Genomic DNA, 24751 nt, shown 5'->3' with positions numbered 1-24751 from the left:
AGGATGGTTTGAGTCTCGGTTGACATGATCTCTGAAGGACTTGGTGGAGTGGACAGGTCCTCGCAGTCTGGGGCTTCAGGGGCGACCCCGGCTCTCTGCGGGACCAGGCCTGGACACCCCTAGTCCGCTGCGTCCCTTCCAGTCCCCGTGTTCTCCAGCCCCCCCCAACTTTCCAGACGCCAGATCAAAGCAAATAAGCAGCCTGTCGGGCTCCGATCTTCCCTGCTCTCTCCATTCCTCTCCCTCCTCCTCCCCCCTCTCCCGTCCTTCTGCTGTCAGTCGTGTCCCGTGGAGAGACGGAGATGGGAGGGAAACGCCTGGAATGTAGGAGGTGACCTCGGAGCTGTAGGACGCAGGGAAAAGGAGGGAAGGAGAGGTGGAAGGAGAGAGGGAGTGTGCGCCGGCCCCTGCCAGGCTCTGACACTGAGGAAAGGATGAGCGTCTTGTCTGCCAGTGATGGACACGACGCCGGGCCGATACTCTGAGCTGGAGCTGGGACCCCTCTGAGCCACAGCCTTTCAGTTTCTATCTGCTCAGTGACACACACAAGCACACACACTGATGCACTCTTACACACCCGCGATCACTAACACACGCCGTACACATTCACTGATACACACCCGCAAACACTTACACACACTGATATTCACTGATACACACCTGCAAACACTAACACACACTGATATTCACTGATACACACCTGCATAAACTAACACACACTGATATTCACTGATACACACCCGCAAACACTAACACACACTGATATTTACTGATATACACCTGCAGACACTAACACACACTGCACACATTCACTGATACACACCTGCAAACACTAACACACGCCGTACACATTCACTGATACACACCGGCAACCACTAACACACACTGATATTCACTGATACACACCTGCAAACACTAACACACGCCGTACACATTCACTGATACACACCGGCAACCACTAACACACACTGATATTCACTGATACACACCTGCAAACACTAACACACGCCGTACACATTCACTGATACACACCGGCAACCACTAACACACACTGATATTCACTGATACACACCTGCAAACACTAACACACACTGATATTCACTGATACACACCTGCAAACACTAACACACACTGATATTCACTGATCCACACCTGCAAACACAAAAAAACACCATACACATTTACTGATACACACATGTACACACTGATACACACCTACAAACACTAGCACACACTGTACACTGTTAGGTGCACACACCGATACATGCACACACGCTCTGATAATTCACTGTTGCACACAGTGCAAACGACCAACCACACACACTGTGTTACAAGCACTCTGACACACTCAGGCATCTCCAATACGCCCTCCACAAACTGGACACGAACAGGCAGACACGCCTGCTGACAGGAGCCTGAAATATTAATTACGAAACAAAAATCTCTTGGCAGAGGTTTGTGTGTCAGTCCTCCACCCCCCCTCTCCTCCAGTGCCCCCCCACGAGCACCTCTCCTCCCAGCCTGAGGAGCAGAGGAAACGGACCCACTCGCTCCTCCCTCCTCCACAGAGGACAGCAGAGGGGAGGAGGGAGAGGGGCAAGCAGGGGAGGCTATATTTAGAGCTATCGCCCGTCCGCTTAGACCTGTAGAGAGCTCGGAGCTCAGAGCCGGAGAGAGACTGGCCTGCAGGATCACTGATCGAGACATCTGATTTCACGCACATACGCGCGCAGACACACTACAGCACTCTGTAAAACTCACCGAGACGCTTCAGCATGCACAATCACACACAGGCTGTCTGTAACACACAGAAACTGCAGCATGCACAATCACGCGTAGATGCTCTATAACACACAGACACTACAGTGTGCACTATCACGCACAGGACACTACAGAGTGCACAATCGCGCAAAGACACTATAGCTTGCATACAGTCACATACAGACACTACATCCCATCACACAGACACTACAGTGCCCACACAATCACACACAGACTCTATGACAGTACAGCTTGAAGACTGAATAACACACACAGGCACCACAATCACACACCTCCTGGCTGGGCTGAAGCGCATTGGGACTGGACCACTTTTTCTCTCTCTCACGTTTTTTCACTGTTTTTCAATTTTCACTTTTCTGTTGGGCTGGATTTGGGATCTTCCACTTCACAGACCTAGGATTATTTCTTAAGCAGTAACTGGGAAGTACAACACGTAAAACTTTGCAGCGACTATTTCAAAATATGTCTGAATCTAAGGCTGCTCAAAAAAATGGGATTAGTATTTTTATCAACTGAGTTTTTGAAGGCAAAGGACTGGCTTGGTTCCATTTTCTTCTGCTGTTTGACGAACCTTTGAAGGAAGAAATAAGGAAACAGAAACATTTGGGACACAAGCAACTCAGTTTCTTCTACCTCTGAGAAGATGGACCACAGGGCCGAATGTGCACTGTTTCTCCAGGAGTGCAACATGCACTGACACAGGTGAGTGAGAGATCTGGAGAGGAGAGACACAGAGAGACAGAGAGAGGAGAGAGAGGAGAGGCCGGGAGAGGAGAAGAGAGAGAAAGAGGAGAAGAAAGGCAGAGAGGAGAGAAGAGAGACAGGGAGAGGAGGAGAGACAGACAGAGAGACAGAGAGAGGAGAAGCAGGGAGAGGAGGAGAGAGGCACAGAGAGGAGAGTCCGAGAGAGACAGAGTGAAAGAGGGACAGAGAGAGGGACAAGGAAAGGTGGACAGGAGAGACAGAAGTGGACAGAAGGAACAGAGCAAAGGGGTCGACAGGCCAGGGAGAGAGGAAGAGATGCTGTGGGAGTCAACATGAGCCCAGACATGTTGTTGAAGCTGATATTATAGCCTCATTCAAGAACTGTCTGGGCGAGATGCTGGGATCAATTAACTATTAACTACCAAACTAGCTGAACGGCCTGCCCTGGTCTCTTACCCCTCCTATGGTGTTACGGCGCTGGTGTGTGTAGGTGTGTGTGAGCACACTGTCAACACTGACTCACCGCCTCCATTCCACTGACCAAACACTCCACTGCCTGCCGGTCACTCCCGGTCACTCTCACTAGTCAATCTCTTGACGAATGTCCTTCCTAATCGGTTTGTCTCTCCAGGCTATTTTGGGGGGAATACAGTTGCAGTGTTCAGATAAAGATATGTGGAAATGGGTCTCCTCAAAATGGCTTTCAAATATGTATTCATCACCTGCAAAGGTGGCTTCTACAGCTGTGAATATTCAGGTTATTTTTCTGTGAGTTTAGAGTTTATTTAAACTGTTTAGAGTTGATTTCACCCTGTTCTACAAGCCAGTGCATCAGTGCCTTTCCAGCAGTGACCCAGGTCAGTCACCTTGGGTCAAGACATTGGACAAACAACAACAATAATAATAATAATAATAATAATAATAATAATAATAATAATAATAATAATAATAATAATTGTTTGGTCGAATAATAATTTTTTGGTCGAATCTCCTTCCTCCGCTGTAGTTTGTGCATTTGTCCCAACAATTCTGTCGCTACGTTGTTCTTCAGAACAACTTTTGTAAAGTAGATTAGCTGAAATAATTCTTGTGCTTTTACTGTATGATGGGAATTATTTAACTTGCTCTGGGAACTGAAAAGGAGGATTATTTTGGATCTGTCACTCTGAAGATATGCTAAGTATGTTATCAACTATTTCCTGATAACGTTTGCAGTTTTAATATTAAATTTAATATGACATTCTCGTCTGCACATGCAGTGCCCTGTAAAAGCATCCACCCCCATTAAATGCCCCATCTGGGTGAATTACAGGTGATGTTTCCGCATTGCATGAAAGTGAATATTCCTGATCAAAACTCGAATGCTCAGACAGAACACTTTTACAGGTGAACAAAGTTAAATGTCGGCAAAATCTACAAAGACAAACTGAAAACGAAAACGTGTCGCTCATGTGAGCGTCTCCCCTCCTTGTGATCTAAATGAAGAAAACGACTTTGACAAGTGACAGAATTAATTGAGCGGCCTCTGTCTGTGTTCACTAATAGCGATTCCTATATGTCAAGAATAAATGTATGAAGGAACAAGTAATAGGTTTATTCCATGCTGAAAAGAGAAGAGAGAAAAACACAACGTTTCAGCTGTGAAGCCTTCTTCAGGTATATATTCAGAAATATATGAATAAAGCCTTTGTAAGTTCCCACAACTATTTGATTATCACATATTATAATTAGACGCATGTCAGGCACGTTACTAGAGCCTGGGCTCTAGGGTACAACAGTAGTGTCTCTGCAGGCATTTGAAACCACAACCTTCCAGTCAGGAGAGTACAGCACATGAGGCGCTGCTCCACGCTGTGAATCATTAACACTGCGCTACCTGCCTAGGCCAAGAGTGGTGCTGGCACCCTGCGTGTAGCTGTAATTTCACGAAGTGAAATAAAACTATTTTTAAACTCTAGTAATTTTCTAGTCATGCCTCTTTTAAGTTTATTGAATGCACATTTGCCCTAGGCTGTATTCCAGGCGGTATATTCAATTGTTTTGTGTTATAGTACATGTCATGTGCAGTGCACGAGCACGTATAGCCAGCGTAACAGTTTTCCCCACTGAGATGTAGCGCTGCAGGTCCAACTGGAGTGGTTGTACTGTACACTCTCCCTCGCTCCCACCGCTAAACAATCCGATTGAGATCGCTGCGCTTTTGGAATTGAAGCCCGCAAGAGAATTTTACTGGGCATTTCCGGTGGTGGGTTTCTCAGTAGAAATCTATATTTGCTTGTTTTTGCACAGTGGAAGAGAGATTAGGAAAGGAGGAGCCCTGTTATGGAATTTAGAAACGTGCTCAGGCATACTGTAGGTTTTTCCACTTTCTACAATAAAGTTTAAAATATTGTTACAGTACAAGGACTTTAAATTATCTCAGAGTAGTTGAAAGGCGAACCTTTCTAGGGCTTTCAGAATTAGATGATTCTTTTACTGGTGTTCGTTTTAAACCAAGCATTTTCTCCCCTGTGTTGCTCTGTTTTCACTCCGTTTATAGGCTAAGCCACAGCCTGTCAGAATTCTTCTCTTTTCGATGGGGTATAGACTGGTTCTGGAGAGCCCCAGTCCCGTTGGTCCCACCCAGTCCAGTTCCGTTTCTTACACCAAATCAATTATTTAATGAAACAAATCACCTGCTTAATTAATCACAAAGGAATTGCTCCATGTCTGTAGGAATTGGAGATTTAATGGTAACTTACAAAACCTGTTGGACTGGGGCTCCCCAGAACCAGGGCTGGTGACCCCTGGACTGACTGGACTGGGGCTCCCCAGGAATGCTAAAATAATTAGCAAAAATAAAATAATACATAAGCAAACAACTGTGTTTAAACTGAGAGTCAGCCCGACCAGCCACTCTGAACAGCACATATAGTACACCAGGCTAGTACAGGACTCTCAACCTCCCAGTAGCCCAAGTACTGACTGGATCATTAACTGCTTAATTAGCCCGGGTGCTGCAGGTGACTTTGATTAGTGGGTGTAGTGCCAGGAAACCCCGGAGACGAGACTGACCACCCCTGACTGATCTGCTATTCCGAAACCAGGCCCTTTTTGGTGAATTTGGTGTGGGTTTGGATCTTGAACCTTTTGGTCCTGTACACCTCTAGATTAGAGCCTGTCAGCAGGACTAACAGAGCAGGGAAAGCTCACCAAGCAGTAAATCGATCAGCTAGGGCCTGGTGCTTTGCTCTTGCCCCAGCGCAGTACTGCAGAGAGGCCACACTGGGCCGACAGCTGGCTGTGAATGTATTCACACCCCAGATACGCTGGAACATACTGTAGGTACAGTATGCCAGCACCAGCAGCTGGAGCAGCTTCAGGTATTATCAGCCTGGACATTTGCGCCTTCCATTGGCCACATTCAGTACACCCAGAGACTGAGCAACAGGTCACCCGAAAGTCCGGAGAAACGTGGAACATCCCCTGTACAACACAATCCCTTATCGCTGGATCCTATGAGTTTTCATATTTATTTTCTTCAGGCTTCAGACAGAGACCAGGGTCTCAGTTGTTTCCCAAGGCTAATAACACAACACGGATAGCCCTATGTACTGCGACTGGCCTTTTCTGTGTCTCGTAGTTGCAAAAAGCTGGGCACTTTATCCCTCCTCCACGGCTTTCAACTGGTGGAGATTTAACAAGGCCTCTTCTGGGATATCCCAGACGCCACAGGTCGCTCCGAACACTGGCTACAGTTCAGAATTCACTTTGACTAGCTGAGACAATTGCCCTTCCGGTTAGCCAGTAAAGAGGCAGATGCAATGAAAATCAGAGCATCCAGATCCCCCATCTTTACCCCTGGCTAACAGGAGGCTCTCTTCCTTCCTATTCCACCTCTACTCGTCATGGCAGAATTGAATCTACTGTTGGCTTCACAGGTGGCATGGTGGTGCAGGGGTTAGCATTGTTGCCTCACAGTGCAGAGGTCCTGGGTTCAGTTCCTTGGGTGCTATCTGTGTGTAGTTTGTATGTTGTCCCTTTCTATGCGTGTGTGCCTGTGTGTGGCCTGTGATGGAGGAGCTTCCTGCCCAGGGTGTACCCTGCCTTGCGCCCCTTGTTTGCTGGGATAGGCAGTGGCTCCACTGCAATCCTGTACTGGAAGTGGTCAGAAAAGTGGATGGATGGATGTTGACTTCACTGACCCTGATGAGCACTCGTTTCCAAGTCCAGAGCATTTCAGGTTCGTTAGAAAACCTTCGGGATCAGGAAACAGCATCGCCCACCTCTAAACCCCGGGCTGGAAAACTTCTTTCATGGCTCCAATAGGATTTTCACCCTCAGTGATCCCAGATGCACATTCCAGGTTGCCTGCCTGCCAGATGCAAAACGCACAGGCTGTTGTCTCCGTGTGGAAATAGTTGAAGCTGCTCCAAGTGTGTAAACGCATCTGTTACCAATAAATAACTCCGGCCCTGAGCCCCAGTGTCCAGTGTCCAGCACAGAGCCCAGAAGCACCTGTGTGACGGACCACGCCGCGCTGACTCCGAGCCCAGAATCCTGAGGGAGGGGCTAATGGGACAAGACTGATTTTCACCTGAATCTTGATCCTTTTACATCTTGGAATTCAAAAAGGGAAAAATAATAAGTGTCCATTAATCTACGCCCTACTGACCTCTGTGCCTCTGCGTACAGCAAGAGAGAAGCTGCCCCCCTGTCTAACCTGTAAAGAACAAGAGACTGTAGCCTCCCTCCTCCTCGATCCCGGGACCATGCTGGCGGAGGTCGGGGAGAGCAGAGGCAGTGGGAAGGACCGAAGGAGGATGAGAGGATGAGGGTGAAGGCCCAGGCCAGGAAGGACAGAGCGGGATAGAGGGAAGGAGAGGGAGATGAAGACGTGAGGACGAGGGAGATGAAGACGTGAGGACGAGGGAGATGAAGAGTGTGAGAGATGAGGGAGTGAGAGAGAGGAGTGAGAGGGAGATGGGGGAGTGAGAGAGGGGGTCAGAGGGAGGTGGGAGAGTGAGAGAGAGGAGTGTGAGAGATGTGAGAGTGAGAGAGGGGAGTCAGAGGGAGAAGTGTGAGAGATGGGGAGTGAGAGAGGAGTGTGAGAGATGGGGGATTGAGAGGGGAGACAGTGGGAGATGTGAGAGAGGGGAGTGAGAGGGAGATGGGGGAGTGAGAGAGAGGACTGTGAGAGATGGGGAGGAGAGCTAGAGAGATACAGGGGCAGAGTGTCAGAGGGAATGGGGTTCCCAGCTGGAGCTGAGTGTTGTTTTTCCAGAGCCCCTGTGGTCCTCACAGGGGTAGTTAATGATTACAGCGTGTTTGTGAGTGCAGGTCTGCGTCAGGCTGGACTCCGACTCCCAGCTCAACAACAAACCCAAGAACGGACTACTGAGCCCTGAGCCCTGCTTCTCCCTCCTAAATTCACATTCAATGAGCTCTATTGGCACGACCAACGCATTACAGCGTTGCCAGAGAAATAACAATTAACTAGACATTTATATCTACAATTATAACATATTATTGTGAGGAGATCACTGAGAACTGGGCTGCAGCTCTGTTGAGTTTCCTCCCCAGACAGGATGGGAAGCTGTTCTGGTGCTGGGATTGGATTTATAGCCCTGTTCCCCTGCCCCTCCCCTCCTCTCTCCCCCTCTCCAAGTTCACATCAACCCAGGCGGATTTGAAACAGGCGGGTTGCACTGAGCTCTGTCGGACAGGGCTGTTCTGCGCTTCAGACAGGTTTGGCTCCTTTCTGTTCAGCACCGTGTCAGGGTTTGTTTTCGTCCTGCTGTAATCAGGCTGGCTCTGCATGCAGGAGAGTGCCATATAGATGGACTGGACTTGTCTACGGGATTCTCAGTAGTCTGAGGTTAAAGGACACGTTCTCTTGACAGGTCTTTGAACCCGGTTTCGAGCTTTTATGTTGCCTTCCTGAAGCTTTTGGCCATGTGTAGAGAATAATATAAGCACTGTTTGACTGTGCTGTTACTGTAGCTCCTATTGTTGGAACAGGACTGTTCTACTGTACTGGGACTGTAACCCCTATTGTAACAGGACTGTTCTACTGTACTTGGACTGTAGCTCCTATTGTAACAGGACTGTTCTACTGTACTGGGACTGTAGCTCCTATTGTAACAGGACTGTTCCACTGTACTGGGACTGTAGCTCCTATTGTAACAGGACTGTTCTATTGTACTGTGTGACCGTAGCCTCTGTTTATTTTTTTGTTTTGTTTTTTGTTTGTGGATCTATTATAACACAGTGCTGTGATGCTATACTGTCTACATAGTATGGGCTGAGCATAAAACTGTGGATCGTATAGACTTCAGGGGTTCACCTTTGAGGGTGACAAGCATTAATGAAGGTCAGCTCTTTCCCGTTAAGAAATAACAGTGTTTTTGCAGAATCGGTGGTGATTCTGCCTAAGGCACTAGGATCACAGCTCCCCGGGCTCCCAGGAATCTATTGTGGTCCAGAGCACATTCTGTGTGGAGTCTGCACGCCCCTCCCACTGTGGCCAACTGGGTTTTCTCTGGGAGCTCTGGTTTCCTACAGCTTCCCAGAGACCCACTGGCTGTGTCAGGTGGTTATTGTCATGTGATTGGCACACGGTGCGCTGAGGTCCCACCCTGAGCGACGCCCCATCTTACACCCCAAATGACCAGGATGGGCTCCCGAATCCCGTGACCTGTGCCAGGGAGAAGCGGCTTTCTGACAAACGGAGTGACGTGCAAGAGCATACCTACGAAGCTGGAGCGAACCCACAGGCACAGCCCGACTGGAGCTGTCGGATCCCGGAGATTGAGACATTAAAATCCCTGACAAGCTCTGAACGACAGCTTGTGGCGACTGCTGCCAACGACTTCCTCGTGATGGCTTCTCCAGATAGCAGCTGAGATTGCAGGAAGGAAGCAAACAGCAGTGAAAACCTCCCCCTGGACAATTAAAGAGAAAGAGGCTGTGGGGGAGCGGGTCAGCGCCTCTTTAGTGTGAAGTTAAAGGAATGGTAGCTCTTGGATGGTCTTTAAGCCCAGTTCCTGCCGTCCTGAAGTTTTGAGTGGCTCTGCGTAGAGGAAAATAGTATGTTCTACTGTACTGGGACTGTAGCCCCTATAGTAACAGGACTGTTCTACTGTACTGGGACTGTAGCTCCTAGTGTAACAGGACTGTTCTACTGTACTGGGACTGTAGCCCCTATTGTAACGGGACTGTTCTACTGTACTGGGACTGTAGCCCCTATTGTAACAGGACTGTTCTACTGTACTGGGACTGTAGCCCCTATTGTAACGGGACTGTTCTACTGTACTGGGACTGTAGCCCCTATTGTAACGGGACTGTTCTACTGTACTGGGACTGTAGCCCCTATTGTAACGGGACTGTTCTACTGTACTGGGACTGTAGCCCCTGTTGTAACGGGACTGTTCGTCTGTACTGGGACTGTAGCTCCTATTGTAACAGGACTGTTCTGCTGTACTGGGACTGTAGCTCCTATTGTAACAGGACTGTTCTGCTGTACTGGGACTGTAGCTCCTATTGTAACAGGACTGTTCTACTGTACTGGGACTGTAGCCCCTATTGTAACGGGACTGTTCTACTGTACTGGGACTGTAGCCCCTGTTGTAACAGGACTGTTCTACTGTACTGGGACTGTAGCCCCTATTGTAACAGGACTGCTCGTCTGTACTGGGACTGTAGCTCCTATTGTAACAGGACTGTTCTACTGTACTGGGACTGTAGCTCCTATTGTAACAGGACTGTTCTACTGTACTGGGACTGTAGCCCCTATTGTAACAGGACTGTTCTACTGTACTGGGACTGTAGCTCCTATTGTAACAGGACTGTTCTACTGCACTGGGACTGTAGCTCCTATTGTAACAGGACTGTTCTACTGTACTGGGACTGTAGCTCCTATTGTAACAGGACTGTTCTACTGTACTGGGACTGTAGCTCCTATTGTAACAGGACTAGAGACTGAGGAGGTGATCAGTCAGCTGTAGATCTACAGGTGCTGTCTGAACAGGGGAGTGCTGAGGAGGTGATCAGTGGACTATACAGGTGCACGCTGAACGAGGGACGTGATGAGGAGGTGCTTACAGGTGAGGACTTACTGTGCAGTCCTGGTGTGCCAAAGGAGTCAAGTACAATTACACCATTTAAATCCTCACACGCCAAAGACCTTGCTAAACGAATACAGTATGTCCCCGTGAGCCAATGGTATTAATCGGGAAGCCCCAGCTGGAGCAAAAATCCAGAAGCTCTTTGGCTCCCGAGCCTGACCCCCAGGCGTGACAGGGGCAGAGAGCAGAACTGGGCTATCTACTGCCCCCTGGAGGATGCAGGGGTCATGGGGTGTGCCAGGGTGAATGGCAGCCCGCCTGGTCTTCTTGGAAATTCCTTGACCCCGGTGGGGGGGGTCACAAATTGCAATTGCTCAGCGGTCAGCAGCTTCCACACTATAAACAGATTGGCTAGCTGGGGGGGTCGTATACAGTTGCAGACGGGAGCCCTGACCGCCTGGGTCAGAATCAGCACTGTGCAGCGATTTATGACGTGCGATTTATTCTGTTTGTTTAACTTTACTTTGTCAACAACACCTCTTCTCAGGCTTTGGAAGGGTCGGTAACGAGCTCCAGGGCATTACCTAGCTCACGAGACAGGCCCACGGCTCTCCTGCCTGCAACTGTGAAGGAGAAGCCCGACTGGGGTAAGTGTGACAGCTACTGCTTCCCAGGAGAGCAGCTCCTCGTTAACCTCGTCTGTGGAGTCTCGTGGTGAAAGCAGAGTGAGATCGTGGTGAAAGCAGTGTGAGGCGCTGAGAGATACCATACCGGAGGATGCCAACTACACTAAGTGTGTGGTAAAAGCAGAGTAAAAACTGTTAGTTAAGTGTGGCCAGGTCTCGTTGGACCTGTTTAATGTCGCACGCTGTCCGAGACGCCTTTCTGCAGCAACACTCAAAGGACATGCGCGAGAGAAAACGCACCCTGCTCGAAACACAGAAGGAACAGGAAGCTGAAAAATAAACAGGGTGCAGAAAGGCAAAGGAGGATGCCTCAACCAAATCTCTAAAAACTGTGCATAAGTGACCGACACAGAACTCGACCAACCTAGGAGAAACACCGTCCTAGAATGAAATAGGTGTGAAAAGTTCAACTCGTGGCAAAAAGGGAGAAAATCAAGTCAAATCTTCGAAATCAGAAACTTCTGTCTTGCAGAAGAGCACCGAAGTTTAGGGGAGTTTCTTTAACAGAAAAAAATGGCAAATACACACGCACGTCGTTGAGATTTTACAGGTTGCTCGCCCCGTAGGGGGCGCTCTTGTGCTCGCTTGCTTATGCCCCAGCTGTCATTAGCTTACTGGAGCCGGGGTGCTGCTAGGGCTGGGTAGGCTGCTCCAGCAGCAGAGCCACCCCTGGTGGGCGCCAGCCGGCCCACTGTGACTCAGTGCCCGCTCCCGAGCCACATGGCGAAAGGCTCTGTCAGGTGGGTGTGTCAAAGGGGTGCAGGCACATGTCCTCATTCTGCTGCTGGCAGCAGGACACAGGTAATCAGTGGCCCGTCCCCTGTTGGCGGGGTATGAAATAGAAAATCACTGCTGATTTAAACATTAAAAAAAAAGTCTTTCGTGTTTAGGCAGCAATTAAGCATGGTGGTAAAACTACAGTTTATAAAGTTGAGTCATCTTAATTGTAAGAAAATGGATTGTTTATGAGCATCCCTGCCAACTGAAGCAGTTTATATGCTTCTTTCTGACTTGGTGAAATCTGGTGTGTGTGGCAGGCTGGACCTGTGATAGACATAACACAAGAAAGGTCACAAGTGAGGAGAGGTCATCTGAGCCATTTAGCCCATCGGGTTCCAGTAGCTAATTGAAATGAGGATCTCCTCCGCATGTTTGGGCTTCAGCAGCATGGATGGGAGGCCTGTTTCCCACTCCCACTATCCTTTGTGTAAAGAAGTGGCTCCTGCCCTAACTGGAGGATCTCTTCCAGCTGGGGTATGGGCTTTAGCAACATGGCTGGGCAGCTGGTGGCAGACCCCCCCCCCACCAACTCTCTGCGCTGTGAGAGCAGTAACACACACAGCCTGCTAGCACCGTGGGAAACCACACACACACACAACACAACGTCACCCCCTTGTGCACAGCCCCTTGCTGTGCGCCACGCCGTCAGGGTCCGCCCCAGCTCCTCATCGTCTTCCATTGGACCCCTTATCCAGCCACCCCCCAGAAGCGCGAGGTCAAGAATTGAAACTCCTGCCCCCTCTGGCCACCAGACACACCCTGAGCCCGCCATGCTGCCCAAACGCACACACTGACAGACGGTGCTCAGGCCCACAGGCAGGAGCGTTGGCACTCCGGCACCATGGCGACCAGCTCTCTGCGTTCAAACAGGCGTGTCGGGCTGCCTATCAACTAAAAACGTGAGAACAATGAGGGTCAAGAGGAAGACTGTCAGACAGTCTGAGCACGTTTGTTCTTTTTCTTTCAGTTGCTAATTGACCCCAGGATCATATTTAACCAGTTCTAGGAGGACGCCAGCGTATCTGTTTTGACAACGTGGCTGGGCAACTTGTTCCTAAGCCCCACGAAGGATTAAAAATCGGAAACGAAATCTGTGCCCTTCCCTGTAGTTTCCCCTTACATCCTCTGGTTCGCACGTTCGCTGCCGATCCTGAATCCACCGAGTTAACTTTGACAAAAGAACCCCAACCACTTCAGCACCATGAGGCAGAGCTGAAATCTGAGTGAAAACGAACATGATCACGATGCGATTGCCCAACTGGTCATGACTGACGAGTGCCTCTCTAAACGAGCACATGCCTGTTCTGCAGATCGAGCTGAAACAGCTTTCAGAGCTGTCGCGGAACCTATATGTGGAATAGGAGGATCCTCATGCGCGACCGGAATCCCACAGGACGCAGAGTAGCAGAGGGACGATCCAAAAGACGAAATCCAAAGGCTGGGTCGATAAGGGAGGCAGAGGGTCCGGTAACGAGAGATATCCAAAAACAATCCAAAAGTCAAAATCCAGAAGGCGAGGTCAAGAGGCGGAAGCAGAAGATTCATAACGGGAGATCAGTCAAAAGGCTTGGAAACACACACTGGCAAATACTACTAAAGGCTTCTCATTAGGGAGCATGGGAAGGTGTAAGTGTGTTTAGGAGGCTGACCTGGGCACTTGTGTGTTAATAGTGTTATTGTTAATAGTGTTAATAGTGTTATTGCCATTAGGCGAAGGGGGTTTAAATACTGAAAGGAAAGGGGTGTGATTGGATGATTGGTTAGGGAGTGAGAAATATGAGGAATCTGATGCATGTGAGAATGTGATGGGTTCAATCAGGGATGAGATTGTGAAGCAGAGGTTCCGGGAATGTAACATCGTTTGCGAGGGAGAGTGTGGAATGTGACAGGGACAGAACGGCGTTTCCGAGTTAGAGTGTGGGGCGTGACAAGAGCACACACCCAAAAAAACTCTCGCTTTGGGGACTCGCATGGATGCCCTCCCGAAACAGCTGGGGTTGTCTCCCATCATGTAGGGCACCGTGAAAACCACGCAGCAGCTCCCCGTGGTTTGAGATCAAAACCAGTGCGCTGAAGAGGGTTGCTGGACTCGTTTCTGACGGCTCTATCCGCAAGAGCACAGAGCACTCCTCCATGCGGATCCACTTACACAGCTGGGCGCTCTACTGCAGAGATCTGGCCACGGCACATCGCCCAGGGGGACAGCAGCAGGGTCCCACCTGGGATGTGAATCCACAACCTTCCCGGAATGAGCCCTGAGTCCCCCCCACACCCCCCCACACCCCACAGCTGTCTCCAGTCTCCGGGATTGGGATACAGCGCTCGGCGGAGCGGGGTCTGTAGGCTGTCTCTAAAGACATTTTGCCACTCAGGCAGACAATTAATGGAGAAACGCGAGCTTGTCTCTGGAGTTAGCACCTTCACACCTACCCCCGCCGACGCCGGGACCAGGACACTCCTGACAGAACCGATCTGAACCGAACAGAACCTGGCGCTGGTGCCCTGTCTATACATCCCTGATTACCTGTGTCCTGTAGCCCCCCGGGACTCTGGCATCAGGAATGCCCGAGCCTGGATTTGTAATGTACCGCACACAACAAACAGCACACTGCTAGTTACTTTCCAAGTCCTGTCAGCCGTTGAGTTACATTCTATTTTTACTTCATTTTACTAGTTTCTTCTCCAATCAGACGAAATGCCTCAGGGGCTCAGACTAGTCGCATACAAATAGTCTGGGCACTTTTTCATTTTACAAGATGATGCAGGTGTCTTTTATACATGCCACACACACACACTCACAAACCACTTGTACACACACGCGCTCACGTACCACTTATACACACACACACTCGCCACACATAAAGCTCGTGTCGCAGGCCTGTTCCCTTTACTCTGGCTGGGTGAGAGACGAAAGAGAAACGCTCCTCAGGCTGTTCGATGGCCACTGGTAGTTACTGCTGACACTACCTGCAGGAATATTAACACACAAGTGCCCAGGTCAGCCTCCTAAACACACAACAGCCAAATCCACTGCAGCAGAAAGGGTGACAGCTCAGGCATGCAGTTAGTAGAATACTGTGTAGAGTCAGCTAAACATGCAAATCCACTCTTCTACAGTACATTTTACTGTAGGCCTTATAGTAACAGGACTGTAGCCCCTATTGTAACAGGACTGTTCTACTGTACTGGGACTGTAGCTCCTATTGTAACAGGACTGTTCTACTGTACTGGGACTGTAGCTCCTATTGCAACAGAACTGTTCTACTGTACTGGGACTGTAGCCCCTATTGTAACTGGACTGTTCTACTGTACTGGGACTGTAGCTCCTATTGTAACAGGACTGTTCTACTGTACTGGGACTGTAGCTCCTAGTGTAACAGGACTGTTCTACTTTACTGGGACTGTAGCTCCTATCGTAACAGAACTGTTCTACTGTACTGGGACTATAGCCCCTATTGTAACTGGACTGTTCTACTGTACTGGGACTGTAGCTCCTAGTGTAACAGGACTGTTCTACTGTACTGGGACTGTAGCCCCTATTGTAACAGGACTGTTCTACTGTACTGGGACTGTAGCTCCTATTGTTACAGGACTGTTCTACTGTACTGGGACTGTAGCTCCTATTGTAACAGGACTGTTCTACTGTACTGGGACTGTAGCTCCTATAGTAACAGGACTGTTCTACTGTACTGTATGTGTGCTGCAACCTTAAATAAGCTCTTCTGTTTGGGAGTGTTTGCTGTATGTAATCCTAGTTAATCCTGTAAATTTATCTATAGGTGCTACACAAACACAATTCACTCCCCCAGTATGCAATAACAGATGTGCCTATGCTATGTGAGTGTGTTAAAAATGAGGTCCAGGCACAGAGCCAACTATCTTTGGAGAGAAAGTACAGAAAATATCGTGGTAGGCTCTCCATCACATCAGACTGAGTGGAAAAGAGTCATTTCTCTGGATTTAGTATTTTAATGAGTTGCAGGCTCTTGTATCCAAGCCAATTTTAGGAGTTGAGTAATTCACACTTGGTACTATAACTCCGTCTAAACGGGATGTGTAGAGCTATTATACTTCTTAATACATATCGTTTTTCTGTCGGATCAGCAGTTGTAGCACAGGCTACAGCTCGCAGTACGACCCGGAGTGGATCCGATTTGAGTCTGAAGCTCCGGGCCCTATCGAATTTGAATAAGGATCTCCGGACTGGATCGGGCTGATCTGTTGCCAGGAATCTGGGGACGCGTTTTTTTATTTATTTATTATTATTATTATTATTATTATTATTATTAATATCATTGTAACGCTTACGGCCGACAAGCACTGTGTGTAAGAGCCGGCGTACCAGAGCGGGTGACGTCACGGCCCTTCCCTGTGATAGCAGGACCACAGCTACTGGGCTGTAAAGAGATCTCTCTCTAGCTCACGGGGCTAGGTCACTGCAGAGAGACGCGGAAGTCCCGGGTTCGAGCCACCTATACTTTGGGCCGACCAGATGCGGCAAGGGCGCCCGCCTGAGCCCCCGTTGCGTTACATTATTATTGCTCTTCTTTTCTTTATTTTGTCCTTTGTTTTTTTCCCTCATGCTCTGGTTTTCCGAACTCAGCCAGGTAGTCGAGGGGCCTCAGCAACCGCGGCCGTGTCTCCCCTCGCCCCTACCCCCCACCGCGAAGATCATTTTGACCAGCAGGAGCTGTCTCTTTCGGGCTTTTTCTCGGGTCGAGGGCTTTTTTTAAAAAAAAAACCAAAACAAACAAACACGAGAATCCGTCCGTCCCTCCGAGAAGCGGACGGGTCAGCTACGCAGGGGAGGTTCAGGCCACGAAAACAAACCGCGGCCCGCCAGGGAGCCGGCTGACGTCACGCACCGCCCCGGGGCGCTCACATAGCCCCGCCGCCGCGACCCCCTCGCGCCGGCCAGATTTCCGCGCTGCTGGGTCTCACCACCACAACTGTGTTCTGCTCTGGTTTTTAGAGAGTTTCACAGTGACTCCCGGGGCTGGAAAGCTCCAGGATTGACTACACTTCACCAGCCAGAGCCCGGCCTTACTGCACATTGCGAAGCTGTGCCAGTCTTCACACGTCCAGCCTCGCTGCGCATTAGAGCATAAGAAAGGAACTGAGCTCTGGATTAATTGATTACAGTTACTGGTTGTGCATGTTACTCTGTCCACCTGCACACACTGAGCACAGTGCGCTCTGTACACCTGCACACACTGAACACAGTGCGCTCTGTCCACCTGCACACACTGAGCCAGCACACTCTGTACACCTGTACACACTGAACACAGTGCGCTCTGTCCACCTGCACACACTGAGCCAGCACACTCTGTACACCTGTACACACTGAACACAGTGCGCTCTGTCCACCTGCACACACTGAGCCAGCACACTCTGTACACCTGTACACACTGAACACAGTGCGCTCTGTCCACCTGCACACACTGAGCCAGCACACTCTGTACACCTGTACACACTGAACACAGTGAGCTCTGTCCACCTGCACACACTGAGCCAGCACACTCTGTACACCTGTACACACTGAACACAGTGCGCTCTGTCCACCTGCACACACTGAGCCAGCACACTCTGTACACCTGTACACACTGAACACAGTGCGCTCTGTCCACCTGCACACACTGAGCATAGCCCACTCTGTACACCTGCACACACTGAGCACAGCGCTCTCTGTACACCTGCACACACTGAGCACAGCGCACTCTGTACACTGCACTTATTGGGCACAAAGGCTCTGCACACTGGTTATACACTGGATACAGCGGCTCTCCCTGATGTGACAGCTCTCTGGACTTCTGCTCCTCCAGAGGGAGCAGAGGAAGGCAGGTAGGGAGAAAGAAAGGCACTCTCCCAAACTAAAATTAGACCTTCCTCCATTTCTTCCAGTCTCTCCACGACTCTCTGTCTCCCTCACTCATTGACAGCCTGGGAATGTGACAGGATTCGGCAAGTCCCACATCGTCCAATGGCAGTGTGGGAAACTGGGAGAGAGGACCTGCCTCTCTGTGCCCTGTGTCTCTCTCTCTGTGCACACACACACACACACACACACACTCAGTGGGCCCTGCGGCTGCTTATTTCTCTGTGTATTCCTGTCAGTTAGCAGGCTGTGTCCTCCCTCCCTCCTCCACAGGAATGGACAATCAGTCCTGGCCGCGGTCAGATCCTCAAGGGTTCGGTGCTGGTGACGGAGGGAGGACAGCAGCCGGGCCCGAGGGTTTCGAAAACGCCACCCTCCACAACGGGACGCTCTGGCGGGGCCTGTACCCGGGCTGGGAGGGCACAGGGAACGGCAGCGCGCTGCCGGCCCACGAGAGGGACCTGGAGCTCGCCCGGGCCGAGATCGCCGTGCTGGCCACCATCCTGGCGCTGACCACGCTGGGCAACAGCCTGGTGCTCTGGGTGCTGCTCCAGCGCCGCAAGCACCACGCGCCCATGCACGGCTTCATGGTCAACCTGTGCTTGGCGGACCTCGTCGTGGCCTTCTTCCAGGTAAACCGGACTGGGCCGGGTCTGACTGGGGAAGGGGCACAGCAGGAGGCACGTCGGAAAGCTCTTCACGACTCGGTGCAACCTGTGCCACTGACTCAGACACACCCACTGAGGCCACTGCACGCACACTGACTCTCTGACACACCCACTGACAATCTGACAATCTGACACATCCACTGACTCTCTGACACGCCCACTGACAATCTGACAATCTGACACATCCATCGACTCTCTGACACGCCCATCGACTCTCTGACACACCCACTGACTATCTGACACGCCCATCAACTCTCTGACATGCCCACTGACTCTCTGACACGCCCGTCGACTCTCTGACACGCCCGTCGACTCTCTGACACACCCACTGACTATCTGACACGCCCATCAACTCTCTGACATGCCCACTGACTCTCTGACACGCCCACTGACTCTCTGACACGCAGAGAGTCAGAGAATCGACTCTCTGACACACCCACTGACTATCTGACACGCCCACTGACTATCTGACACGCCCACCAACTCTCTGACACACCAATCGACTCTCTGACACGCCCACTGACTATCTGACACGCCCATCAACTCTCTGACACGCCCATCGACTCTCTGACATGCCCGCTGGCTATCTGACACGCCCACTGACTATCTGACATGCCCATCAACTCTCTGACACGCCCATCGATTCTCTGACACACCCACTGACTACCTGACACGCCCACCAACTCTCTGACACGCCCATCGACTCTCTGACACGCCCACTGACTATCTGACACATCCATCAACTCTCTGACACGCCCATCGACTCTCTGACACGCCCATCGACTCTCTGACACGCCCATCAACTCTCTGGCATGCCCATCAACTCTCTGACACGCCCACTGACTCTGACAATAGGAGCACACATGAATGGAGCTACAGTCACATCTGACCAGGAGAGTGTTGAGGAGGTGATCAGTGGACTGTAGATCTACAGGTGCTGTCTGAACAGGGCAATGTTGAGGATGTGATGTATTGTGGCTGTATGTCCTACTGTAACAGGACTGAGATTGAGGAGGCCTGTTACAATAGGGGCTACAGTCCCAGTACAGTAGAACAGTCCTGTTACAATAGGGGCTACAGTCCCAGTACAGTAGAACAGTCCTGTTACAATAGGAGCTACAGTCCCAGTACAGTAGAAAAGTCCTGTTACAATAGGGGCTACAGTCCCAGTACAGTAGAAAAGTCCTGTTACAATAGGGGCTACTGTCCCAGTACAGTAGAACAGTCCTGTTACAGTAGGAGCTACAGTCCCAGTACAGTAGAACAGTCCTGTTACAATAGGAGCTACAGTCCCAGTACAGTAGAACAGTCCTGTTACAATAGCGGCTACAGTCCCAGTACAGTAGAACAGTCCTGTTACAATAGGGGCTACAGTCCCAGTACAGTAGAACAGTCCTGTTCACCTCCTCAGTCTCTGTCCTGTTCAAACATGGACACATCAATGTCATGTGTGACCCGAGCAGACCTTGGTGTGAGAGCGGCTTAAATACGAACACGCTGTGTCACGTCGCGCTGTACAAACACCTGCGAACAGGAACACGCAGGGACGCTGCTGCCCTCTGCCTCCAGCCTGACCGGCCGACTCCCCTATTCTCTCCGAGGTGCTGCCCCAGCTGCTGTGGGACATCACGGAGTATTTCCGCGGTCCGGACGTCCTGTGCCGCATGGTGAAGTACCTGCAGATCGTGGGCATGTTCGCCTCGTCCTACACCATCGTGGCCATGACCTTCGACCGGCACCAGGCCATCTGTCACCCCATGATGGCCTACCGCAGCGGGGGGGCGGCGCGCTGGAACCCTCCCATCACGGTGGCCTGGGCGCTGTCCCTCGTGCTCAGCCTGCCGCAGGTCAGCTGCGCCCGCAGTAGCACCACCTTGTACAGCGCCTTTGACTTCCAGAGGCTCGGGCAGGGAGGTTACTTCCACGCTGAAAAGGTTAAGAAGAGACAGCATTCCCAAGCTGTCGTGGCTTTTTCGGGTGAAGCTTTCTACAGGTGACACGTGCTAAAATATTGTGGGGTTTTATCTGTTAGCTTTTCAGTGTGGAATCAACCTCAACTTCTTCCTCTAAGGAGAAAATAAGAACATAAGAAAGGTGGGAGATGAGAGGACATTGTTAATTGGTCCCAGGATTACATTTTTTTAAAGAAGTCAGGGTATTAGTATTAACACTAGCGTTGGGCAGCTTGTTCCACACTCCCACCACTCTTTGTGTAAATAGTGCCCCCCCCAGTCTTAAATGCACTGCCTGACCCCGACTGAGGCCGCGATCACTGAAATGTTTCTCTTCTGACCTTCCCTTCCTGCCACGAGGTCTTCATCTTCTCCAAGTCAGAGGTGGCGCCCGGCGTGTTCGAGTGCTGGGGCCACTTTGCAGAGCCCTGGGGCCTCAAGGCGTACGTCACCTGGATGACGCTGGCGGTGCTCGTGGTGCCCACCGTCATCATCACCGTGTTCCAGGTGCGCATCTTCCGCGAGATCCACAACAACATCTACCTGAAGTCGGAGAGGGTCTCCGCCGAGGTCAAGAAGAACCAGATCGCCCTGCAGTTCCGGAACGGAGGCGGAGGGGGGGCGGGCAGCCACCCCCCCCACCACTCCCACCACTCCCACTCGGGCGTCTCCAAGGCGATGTCGAAGACGGTGAGGATGACGCTGGTGATCGTGCTCGTCTACGCCATCTGCTGGTCGCCCTTCTTCATCGTCCAGCTCTGGGCCGCCTGGGACCCCAACCCCCCTAACCAAGGTAGCCATTCCCGCTGACCGGCGGGGGACGTTTCAGGAGTCAGGAACTAACTAGTTCAGCATTGGGCTTGAATGCTTCTGGAGCACTGAATCGGGATTCTAGGGCGGGGAGGTGGGATTGGGGTGAGAGAGGGATTTACAGCAACAAGGGTACGGGTGAAATCAGATTATGGATTAGGTTTGGGATTTATATTTGGAGTTACTGTTAAGGATTGGGATTAAAACTGTAAATACAGTAGGGTCATGGCTCATAGTAGGGGAGGCTAAGGGATGAGAATTCAGCGTCTCCATTAAGGGTGGATTAAGGTTCGTCGAGATTAAGGTCGGGTGTTAGGCTGGTGTTACGGCTGAACGTTGGGGGTTTTGGGGCAAGCTGAGGGTAAGCTTCCATCTCCGAGTGTTGTCTCGGCCCACCCCTCTCTCCCTCGATATTTCCCACACCTCGCCTCTTTCGCCAGCACGGAGCAGTAAACCCCTTCTCTGCTCTGCTCTTCAAAGTCCGCAGCAAGGCGCGGCCGTGGAGAGGGAGACAAGCTGCCCTCTCGCCGGCTCCCTCTCCACCTCTCCACCTGCCTCGCCCTCCCTCACTCCCCGCAGTCTGCTCCAGTACAGCCCAGACCAGCACGGTCACCATACCAGACAAGAGCGCTGTAAAAGCACGGCGTTGCTCAGCATTGGAGTTCACGGTGCCGTAGGGCAACACTAGGGAACGCCAGGATAAAACTTTGGAAAACAATGGGTGGGGCACGAAAAAGAGAGAGAGAGAACAAATTCTGGGATGTGCAAGCCAGCTGTGTTACAATAAACTAGCCTGTGTGAGACGGGCGCTCGTAAAGGTTTAATTAGGAAAACAGGAGAAGACGGGGCTTGCCTGTAATGTTCCCTCTTGGGAGCACAACAGCCTGACAACAGCGCTGGCCGTGCTGACACGCCGTCTACACAACGGTGACTGCCTGTGTGACAACAGTGTCATTTACGAACCTTGTGCGGGTCTCCGGTAGCTGAGGTATCCAAGGCAGGCGGCGAGGTAGAGTGCTCGGTTATTCCAGGCAGGGACAAGTCCAGAAGAGAGGCAGACAGATCCGACAGGGGCAAGGCAAAAGCAAGAAATCCAAAACCAAAACCAAAGAGCCGACGTTGAGGGAGTCCAGACGAGGTAGAAAGGGGACTTGGGAGGAAAAGGGCGAGGTGAGCTCAGGAGGCGGAAGAGATCCTAATACCGAGCGATGTTACCATGTGAGCTGAGGGTTTAAATAGGGAAATTGGATAATGACGGGTTAATTGAGACCTGCGCCAGCCATAACAGCCTGTCCTCCCTCCTGCCCCCAGGCGTGGCGTTCACCATCCTCATGTTGCTGGCCAGCCTGAACAGCTGCACCAACCCCTGGATCTACACCGCCTTCTCCAGCAGTGTGTCCCGGGACCTCGGCCAGCTGCTCTGCTGCCGGCGCTGGGCCAAGCGGAGGAACTCCCTCCCGGACGACTCCAGCACCACGGCGTCCACCACCATCAAGGAGACCGCGTACTGACTGGGTCGGGGAGCAGGCGGCACCGAGCCCCCCTGGAGCGCACGCAGAACCAGGGACCCCTGCGCGGGTCCCACCGCCGTCCGAGAGCCTTGCGCCGAGACAAACTGTGCACGTGCAGTATGGGGAGACGCGGGCAGAGACCGCGCGCTGAGAGACGGAGACTCACCGTCCACTAACTTCCACCCCACTGCGCACTGAAGGACAGGGAACGAGAGAGGACGTGCCCAGGGGCGCCAGCAAAACACGACTCAGTTATCTTGTCTGAGCGTTCCGGAGTCGTATGGCCGATGCGCAGTTCGGTAGCAGCATCTGCACCTGTTTGGGCATGAGTACCCTGCACAGGTGAAAATGCATACAGATTGCAAGTGGGAAGAATGTTAGAATAGAGGCGCTGTAGTCTCTGTGCTCAGAGACCTCTCTGCAAACCTGGGATTTCTGAAGACTGACAGCAGCTACAGGGCAGAGGGACTTAGAATGAGATGTGTGAGAGGCAGAATGGCACCAGAAGGGCAGGAGAGCTTGGCAAATAAACACTTGTACTCCGGTCTTCAGTAACACTCAGAGTCCAAGATTATTGGAGGGGAATTTATCCTGCTTTTCTGCAAATTGAGCAGTCACTGGGGATGAAGGAGGATCAGCTGCCCTCAGAGCAGGGTGCAAGGGAAAAAAGAGAAACGTCATGTTGCATGCGCCGAGTCCCACTTACTGCCAACTCTCCCTGCCGTCCCAGGATTCCCTGCGATTGTGGATACATCGTCCAGGTGCAGGGTATGAGCAGGATTTTAACCCTCATATCGAAACATTCTGTCATTGCAGAAGCCAATGTTTGAGCAAACTGTGATCAAACTGTGATGTGGTTCCACTTCATCATAATAACGTCACGAATCCCACTACAACGCCCAACAGGACAAGCTGGTCACTGCTGTCACCAGGAGACAGCAGGCACCTAGCCAGTTCCAGGATGACTAAGCCCCCTACCTTTTCTTATTTTGTTATCCAATTGCCATCAAATGCTATTTAAAAAAAAAACAGAACAATGCAGAACTGATTGATGCTGCTGCTGTCTCAGTTTCTCTCAGGCCTTTGTGCAGGACCAGCTCGGGATTCTACCACTTCAAGCAGGGACTCCTATATAGGAGCCATTACCAGATATGACTGTACCCGGACATTTCCGAACACACTGAGGGGTGTTAAACTATGATTTACTGCTAGCATTTATTCTGGTCACTGTGTCTGCTTGAGAAAGAGAAACTGTCTTGTTGTCTTTCTGCTTCACAAGCATACTTTTAGCAACAGCCAGCAGCCCGTACTAAAACTTGACACGGAGCAAATAACTATGCAACAGGAGCCTTAGGGCCATCTCTGGTTTGCAAGTAGCATACAGAAGGCATTCAGCTCTTGGATGTTGTTGTACCTAGTGAATATTAAAGTAGCAATCAGAACTATAATGGAAGTACTTTACGGAGCACAGCAAACCTATACAAATCCCAAACTTAAAAAGCAGTGTATTTTAGGCTTTCTTCTGACATACAGTAGTTGATGGAAGGAGAGACTTAGAATTGAAGGTTGTAATTTTATTCCTTGTATTATATTAAAATGTAGAATTTGGGATTCACTGTGTTTCCTTGGTTTTTCATGTTTTGTGGTTCTGCTTTAGGAGTTTGATTTTCCCATGGGTGTGGCAAAGACGTGCCCATTGTCCGTGGATAGTCCCAAAGAGACACACACACATCTGATAAATTCCAAATAAATTCAGCTTTACCCTGTGTGCGCGAGAGTGATAGAGTGCACGTGCAATTGGTTGCAGTCGAGCGAAGTATTTTTATTTGATGTCAACAAAACCAAAGATTTGTTCTGAAAAGGCTGTTCGACTAAAAAAATAAACACAAGTCCTGGAATGTTGTTGAAAAGCAAAGTTAAAAAAAACAACAACGCTG

The 24751-nt window shown here is 50.7% G+C and overlaps 1 protein-coding gene across 3 annotated transcripts; it reads left to right on the top strand.

Moving 5' to 3' along the window:
• Nucleotides 1-1585: 1585 nt before the first annotated feature.
• Nucleotides 1586-24429, top strand: avpr2ab (arginine vasopressin receptor 2a, duplicate b). 3 transcript variants are annotated; one of them, XM_069183354.1, is made up of 6 exons: nucleotides 1586-2484; nucleotides 11080-11179; nucleotides 18147-18505; nucleotides 20143-20388; nucleotides 20854-21286; nucleotides 22615-24429. In XM_069183354.1, exons 1-6 carry the CDS (start codon nucleotides 2443-2445, stop codon nucleotides 22812-22814), a joined length of 1380 nt encoding a protein of 459 aa, XP_069039455.1. In that variant the 5' UTR covers nucleotides 1586-2442; the 3' UTR covers nucleotides 22815-24429. The 3 variants fall into 3 exon arrangements, with proteins under 3 accessions (XP_069039455.1, XP_069039461.1, XP_069039457.1); XM_069183356.1 differs by lacking the exon at nucleotides 1586-2484 and adding an exon at nucleotides 7831-8214; XM_069183360.1 differs by lacking the exon at nucleotides 11080-11179 and having other exon boundaries at nucleotides 1587-2484.
• The last annotated feature ends 322 nt before the right edge of the window (nucleotides 24430-24751 follow it).

Source organism: Lepisosteus oculatus, chromosome 2, assembly GCF_040954835.1.
Source record: "Lepisosteus oculatus isolate fLepOcu1 chromosome 2, fLepOcu1.hap2, whole genome shotgun sequence".
Classification (NCBI taxonomy): domain Eukaryota; kingdom Metazoa; phylum Chordata; class Actinopteri; order Semionotiformes; family Lepisosteidae; genus Lepisosteus; species Lepisosteus oculatus.
Note: the sequence above shows the minus strand (reverse complement) of the source record. Positions and strands in the feature narration are given on the sequence as shown.